The following is an 8,126-nucleotide window of genomic DNA, read 5'->3' as shown; positions in this document are numbered from 1 at the left end:
ATGGTTAACAGGAGGGAAGGGTAGAGGGGGAGGAATAGATTGGGAGTTCGGGATTGACATGTACACACGGCTATGTTTAAAACAGATAATCAACAAGGACCTACTGTACAACACAGGGAACTCTGCTCGGTACTCTGTAATAACCTAATGAAGAAAGAATTTGAAAAAGAACAGACACGTGTATAACTGAATCCCTTTGCTGGATACTTGAAACTAACACAACACTGGTAATCAACTATGCTCCAATGTAAAATTAAAATTAAAAAAAAGACTCAACAGTAAACTTCAACTTGAGGGAACAAATCTAGGAACCACTTCCAATCACAAACCTCAGAATTCGTTCCCATCAATCCCCAAGTTCAGACTCTTCTAATCTGAATGAGGCAATCTTTCATTTTTCTCTTTTGAAACAGCTATTGGAAATTGATGGAATAAAACCCAAAATTATCTAAAATTCCTTTTAATCACTTACCATTTATTAAAACAACAATCATCATTAAAGAAGAAAACTTATAACACTTTAAAGTACAAATAATACATTTTATTTCATCCCTGAAAACAAAAACAAAAAATGTACACATCTAATGAGAGACTGAACAACTATTCCAAACTTCACCTGGAAACGGTATGTAAATAATTTCTTCACATAATGGCAGGGTACAGGGAAGAGTTTGCAAAGATACCTTCAAGAAGTATTTTCTCATACTTACTTTAATAAACCAGTATAATTATTGCTACCACGTCTGGTAGCACATTGTAATAATGAACAATACAATTTCCAAAACTAAATACAATACAGTCTAAATCTAGAAGCTAGCTGCACTTACAGAATAAATACTATGAAACATAGGGCACCATATGGCAATTAAATTTGCAACAAGGAAAATTTAAATAAAGGTGTACTTTGCTCTATACCAGAATTACCCAAGATTGAGCTCTCTTGTGCTATATATAGAATAGCTGTTTTCCTGAAAAGATAGTCCATCTTCATAATTTAAATTACATTTTAAATGCTCTTATTTTTAAATGGTCACTACATAAAATGAATATCTACTGTATATCATACAAATCCAACATTTCATAAAGAGTATATATTCTATATACTATAATGTTAACATTTTCCAAACAATTTAATGCAACACAAATACTTTTATTATACACATCTGGCTAAAGTTCTTAAGAGTTCCAGTCTCACAAATATCTCAGTTTCCCGCTTCCTTGTCAATATAATAAAAGCAAAAATTACCCAAATATGGAAATAATGTGCTTTCTTGACAGCATAATCAAAGTGTTATATTTTTAAATTAACATTCATCTATATGAAAAATCATGAATTAATATTTAATCTCATCATAAAAATATTTTTTATTCTTCAGAATACAAGTATATAAGAAAATGTTACATACGAGATTGGAGATTACTATTTTAATGTTATTTAATTGCCCCAATGTTTAGAATAGTTTACGAACAGTGGCTACTACCCATTTCAAGATTATACTCTTACAAATGTAATTTTTTAAAATATACAATAATTAACCTTCAGTTATTCTGAAGGGATAGTGCAAATGAAGACATTCTTTGGGTCATCATTTCAAAACACTATTTTCAATATTATACTTCCTTTCTCTCTGCTCATAATCTGAATAACAAAATATAGTAAGTACTGGAAGTAAGCACATTTTCTAATAGTATTAGTCCAACATTCACATCTATCCATAACAAATGACAAAACGATTCAATAACAATATTCCTCATTTGTCTAAAAAATATGTTATATATTTAAATAAATATTTTGTAGAAATGAATCCGTCTTTCAGTGTTTTTGTTTCAACTTGGTCTCAAACACAAAGATTTATACAAAGATCACCTACCTGCTTACTACATCAACCATGTTACCAAATTCCCTTTAAGGCTATAGTACAGCATTGAAGAGATGTGCCTGAAAGCAAACTAATAACTTTTAAATTATATACAGAATTAAAGTTCCATGAATCCAGCATATTCCTTGAAAATGCGCAGAGCTTTTATTGTAAAGTATTACTCTATGCTAGCCAGTGATTTTCTGCCATAGGATATAATCCATGGTGAATGTAGCAGCACGAGGTGATCTTCCACTGCTATCTAATGCTGCCTGATGCTTTTACCCTTTTATTTGTGGTCAGTGGCACTGGGTTCCCACTAGTACCACTGGTAGTGCTAGCTGCTGAGCCGTTCACAACAATATAGTCGACTTTGTTCTCCAGCTTTACCAAACGTTGTAAAATGTCATCCAAAAGGACAGCAATTGTTCTTCTTAGATCCGCTAGGGGGAAAAAATGAGAATAAATCATAATAAACAGTGATAGAGCACTTAATATTTGTGCTTTCATAGTTTGACGGGAAACATGAACAATTATTGAATCATCTGAAATATACTAGAAAGAAAGTACTCAAACCACAAACAGGAAAAGCCTCAGTATTTTAATCAATAGTATCACATACAGAGCTTCTTATAGGAATAATTTCAGTTATAAATGTGGGGAAATTCACTTTTCTAATGCAATAAAACAGATTTAAGGGCTAGTTTAAAATGTTAGTCCCTCTGTAAGAAATCCATTTACTTTGAGATTCTTAAGCAGTCTGTAAAGATGATGTGGGCTAGGCAGCTAAGGTAGAAAGCTAGCTAAGCAAGAAACTCAATGAAATGTAGAAACAAAAAAACCTAGAACCTCCACAGGCTGAAATGTGGGGGGAACCCAGGAACCAGAGCAGAGCCAGGAACCTGGTTAGTGCAGTACAGATAGTAGTTCTGACTAGCAAATGATAGGGAACTATCTTCTAATCTCTCCGGGAGGTTACAATGATGTCAGCAGAATTCACCTGGCAAGAATGAAATTATGCGAAGTCAGTCAGAAAGAAAAACACCAATACAGTATATTAACGCATATATATGGAATTTAGAAAGATGGTAACGATGACCCTATATGCGAGACAACAAAAGAGATACAGATGTAAAGAACAGTCTTTTGGATTCTGTGGGAGAAGGTGAGGGTGGGATGATTTGACAGAATAGCACTGAAACATGTATATTAACATATGTGAAATAGATCGTCAGTCCAGGTTTGATGCATGAGACAGGGTGCTCAGGGCTGGTGCACTGGGATGACCCTGAGGGATGGGCTGGGGAGGGAGGTGGGAGGGAGGGTCAGGATGGGGAACACATGTACACCCATGGCTGATTCATGTGAATGTATGGCAAAACCACCACAATATTGTAATTAGCCTCCAATTAAAATAAAAAGAAAAAAAAGAGAATGAAATTATGACCCTCTGCTTCATTTTCAGTCTTTTTACTCAGGATTCCCAATGGCACCTAGCACATATTAGGTATTCAGTGACATCTAATATTGTTACTTTTTGTTGACCCTGGACCAAAAATGGCACCCCAACCCCTATCTGTGATCAGAGAAAAAAATCATTTCAACAACAGCTCATAAAATTGCTAATGGTTCTGTTAGTAAGTCATCAGAAAAAAAAAAAAAAAATAGGTAGAAGAAAAATAAAATAGGTAAATTGGACTTCATCAAAATTTAAAACTTTTGGAAATCAAAAGATACTATCCAGAAAGGGAGATGACAATCTACAAAATGGAAGAAAATATTTCCAAATCATGTATCTGATAAGGGCTTAATATCAAGAGCATATAAAGAACTCCTAAACCCAACAATAAAAAGATAAACAACTCAATTTTTAAAATCAGCAAAGAACTTGAAAAAAACATTTCTTCAAAGATATGCAACTGATCAGTAAGCATGTGAAACAATACCAAACATCACATGATACATCACTTTACACCTGCTAGGATGGCTATAATCAGAGAACGGGAAAATAACAAACACCGGCAAGAACATGAGGAAGTTAGAATCCACATATATGGCTAGTGGGACTATAAAATGGCATAGCCATCATGCAAAACAGCCAGGCAGATTCTAAAAAACCTAAACATACCATGAAAAAAGTAAAAGTGAAAGCCGCTCAGTCGTGCCTGACTCTTTGCGACCTCACGGACTATATAGTCCATGGAATTCTCTGGCCAGAATACTGGAGTGGGTAGCCTTTCCCTTCTCCAGGAGATCTTCCCAACCCAGGGATCAAACCATACGACCCAGAAATTCCACTCCCAGGTACATACCTTTAAAAAGTGAAAGAGACTCCAAGAGGTACCTGTACACCAGTGTTTATTTCAGAATTATTCACAATAGCAAAAAGGTGGAAATAACCTAAGTGTCCATCAGTAGGCGACAAGATGAACAAAATGTGGTATTCACACACAAGAGAATATTATTTAGCCATAAAAAGGAACAATGATCTCTAATACACGATACAAAATGGATGAACCTTAAAGATATTATACAAAGTAAAATAAACTTCCATACCTATATGTCTCTATCTTGATTTATCTCTTTTTTATATCCCAATAGGTTTTACTATTTGTATAAATGTGAGGAGAGGCAGATACAAATAAAATTAATCATGTGTACACAAAAAAGAAACACAATTATAGTAAAATGCAAAAATGACTAATGAAAATAAAACACATTAAATGTTTAAAATGTAAGTCAAAAACTTTTCCTTATTAATATTTTTCAAATTCAAATGAATATTTTACTGCCACTAAAATCTGCTTAATTGTACAAGGGAGAAAAGTTAGAAGTCACTTCTTGATCAAAGCAAATTACTCACTGTAAAGTTTTATTATGAAGCCAGCAACAAAACAAGAATGCTTCCTAAGAACTAAAAGCTAATTTAAATATCAGAGCAAATAGCTAGGTAAAAATCATTTCAAAAGCCTCATAAACTCTGTAATTAAGTGTACATTAATTGTTCAGTCTTTTACATTTTTAATACAGCTACCCTCTCCCACTGAGTGCTGAATAAATTATATCATTCAACAAATATTTTATTACTTCCCTACTTAAGAGTGCAAGGCACACTGTTTAGATCTCTTGAGTAGATCAAGAGATGTTCTCATCAAACTTCACATACAAATTAAATGCCTAGGTACATTAAAAAAGCCTAGTTTTTAAGCGAGAAAAGAAAAGCTATATAATGATCTGACTAAGTGCAAGAAGTAACAAACACAAGATTCCAGTACCCTTTACCCAGTTTCCCCCAATAGTGACATCTTGCAAAATCACATAACACATCACTACTAGAGTCTATACTGGTACAGTCAAGATGCAGAGTATTTCCTTCACCACAAGGATTCCTGGGTTGCTCTCTTACAGTAACCCTCTTTCTTTTCATTAACCTTCTACTATGATGGATTAAGCTGACTGCTTTTTGAAAATTAAAACAGACTTGCATCCCTGGAATAAATGCCACTTGATAACAGTAATTAATTCTCTGTATATGTTGTTGAATTCCACTTGCTAAGTTTTTCCTAAGGACCTGCACATCTATACTCATGAGGGATACTGGTCTTTAGTTTTTATTACCAATGCAGTCTTTGGTTTTGGTGTAAAGTTAATACTAGCCTTATAAATGGACTGGGAAGTGTTCTCTCCTCTTCTATTTTCTGGAAATGACTGTGTAAGATTGATACTAATTGCTATTAAAATTTTTGATAGAATTCTCCAGTGCAACCACCTGGGCCTGAAGATTTCTTTTTGGAAGTTCTTATAGTCAATTTCCCTAACAGTTACAAACATTATCTCACTTTGTAAAAACTGTGATTTTTTTTTTATACAAATTGACAGGTTGTGGCAACCCTGTGCCAGGGAAGTGTATCGGTGCCATTTTTCCAACAGCACTTGCTCTCTTCATGTCTCTGTGTCACATTTTGGTAATTGTTGCAATATTTCAAACTTTTTCATTATGGTATTTGTTATGGTGATCTGTGATCAGATGTGCAGGTATGTGAAAACAGTATGGGGACTGGAATTCGAAGTGGAGTCTGATGATTGTCACTGAGTTGATGCAATCTCATGACAGAAAAAAAAATTAGCAAACAAAAAAAAACCCTTTAACAAATAAGGAGTTGCTTCTTTAAGGAATGAGTAAAGTAACTGGTTTACTGACATGGACTCTACTCCTAGTGAAGTTGCTATGAAGACTTGCAATGACAAAAAGAGAAAAAAAAAATTAAGAATATTACATAAACTTAGTTGACAAGGCAGCAGCCGAGTTTGAGGACTTATTTCAACTCTGAAAGAAGTTCTACTGTGGGTAAAACACTATCAAACAGCATGGCGTACTAGAAAGAAATCATTTGTGAATCAGTCAACTGATGCGGCAAACGTCACTGCTGTTTTATGTTAAGAAATTGTCACAGCCTGCCAACCTCAGCAACACCACCCTGACCAGTCATCAGCCATTGACATCAAGGCAAGACCAGTTTAAAAAAAAAAAGTATGACTTGCTGAAGGCTCAGATAATGGTTAGCATTTTTTAGCAATAAAGTATTTTTAATTACAGTGTGTACATTTATTTGGTTTCTTGGATAATGCTATTCCTATTGTACACCTAATAAACTACAGTGTAAATGTAACTTTTACATGCACTGTGAAACCAAAAACTTGGAATGACTTGCTTTATCTCAGTGGTCTAGAACCAAGTATCTCTGAGCTATGCCTATACAGAGCTATTCGAATTACTTATTCCATACTGCGTGACTGTGCTAGTTCACAGTTTTAGAGGTACCAACCCCTTTCATATAAGTTCCTATGTTTATGGGTAGAGCTGTTCTTAGTCTCTTATTATTTTGATATTTGCAGTGTCTGTAGTGACACTGCAATTTTTCTGTCAGTCTTATTAGAAGTTTGCCAGTTTATTCCCCACTCTTTCAAAGGAAAAGCTCTTTGTTGCATTGATTTTCTCTACTGATTTTCTTTCAATTTCATTTATTTCTGTTCTTATTTTAATCATTTCCTTCTTTCTGCTCTGCTCTGGGTTTATTTAGCTCTTCTTTTTCTAGGTTCTTGAGGTGGGAGCTCAGATTATACATTTAAGACTTCTCTTTTCTAAAGTATGTACTTTTCTAAAGTAAACTTCTCTCTCAGCATGGCTGTAGCCATGTCCCACAATTTTTTATGTTGCACTTTCATTTGGGGATTGTCCTATTACCACTCTTTTATTTCTATTTTGAGTTCACTGCAGTCACAGAATACACTTTACGATCCCAATTCTTATAAATTTGTTGAGGTCTGTTTTATGTCTTAGGATAACTATTTTTGTAAATGTTCTATGGACTGTTAAAACCCATGTATATCCCGTGTTGACTTCTATTTTGGAGTGTGGTAGCTATGTTAAAGATTAACTATTTGGTCTCATTGAAGCCAACACAATGCTCCTGTGTTTCTTCTTCAATGATAAATAAAATGCTTACAGAATTTGAAAAAAAAATGTTATCTTGCTGTTATTAATGGAGCTTCCAAATATGTAGGAGTCCATTGCTTAGACTGTGTTCTTCAGGTCTTTTATATCTTTGTAGATTTTCTGCCTAGTTCTATCAGTTTCTGAGAGAGCAGTGTTTAAATTCTCAACTATAATTGTGGATTTATGCATTTTTATTTTCAGTTCTATCATTTTTGTAGATACATTTAGGACTGTTATTTCTTCTGGTTAGATCCCTTTATGATTATATAATGTCCTTCTCTAACACTGGTAGTTTTCTTTCCTCTGAAGTCTACTTGATCTGTTATTAATGTAGACATCCCTGCATTCCTTTGACAAATATTTGCATGAAATATCTTTTCCAATCCTTCTACTTACAGCCAGCCAGTATCATTAAGTTTGAAGTGAGTTTCTTGTAGACAGCACATACTTTGTCATGTTTTTTAACCCAATCTGCCAATGTCCTCAAACTAGTGTATTTATAACACTAATAATTAATGTAATTCTGGTATATTAGGACTTAAGTCTGAAATTTCATCTTTTGTTTGTTCTGTTTTTTCACTTCCCTGTTTTCCTTTTCCTGCCTTCCTATGGGGTACTTGAGTACTTTTTAGAATTTTTTTTTATTTTTCTGAAGGGTTTTTAAATGTATCTCTCTGCAAGTTTTAGTTGTTCTGGATATTACACCTTATACATAATGTACGATAGTCATTTTACCAATCATAGTGATATACAGAAGCTTTACCTCTCTT

General features: G+C 33.9%; 1 protein-coding gene across 4 annotated transcripts in view; it reads right to left on the bottom strand.

Annotated features, from left to right (window-relative positions):
- Positions 1 to 205: 205 nt before the first annotated feature.
- CCDC126 (coiled-coil domain containing 126) overlaps positions 206 to 8,126 on the bottom strand; it is a 42,373-nt gene continuing 34,452 nt past the window's right edge. For all 4 annotated transcript variants that reach the window (XM_010839067.1, XM_010839068.1, XM_010839066.1 and 1 more), the window contains one exon: positions 206 to 2,302. In XM_010839067.1, the coding sequence (XP_010837369.1) occupies positions 2,118 to 2,302 (185 nt within the window). In that variant the 3' untranslated portion in view covers positions 206 to 2,117. The remainder of the gene's footprint in view (positions 2,303 to 8,126) is intronic.

Source organism: Bison bison, unplaced genomic scaffold, assembly GCF_000754665.1.
Source record: "Bison bison bison isolate TAMUID 2011002044 unplaced genomic scaffold, Bison_UMD1.0 scf7180017864109, whole genome shotgun sequence".
NCBI lineage: Eukaryota > Metazoa > Chordata > Mammalia > Artiodactyla > Bovidae > Bison > Bison bison.
This window is presented reverse-complemented; position numbering and strand designations above follow the sequence as displayed.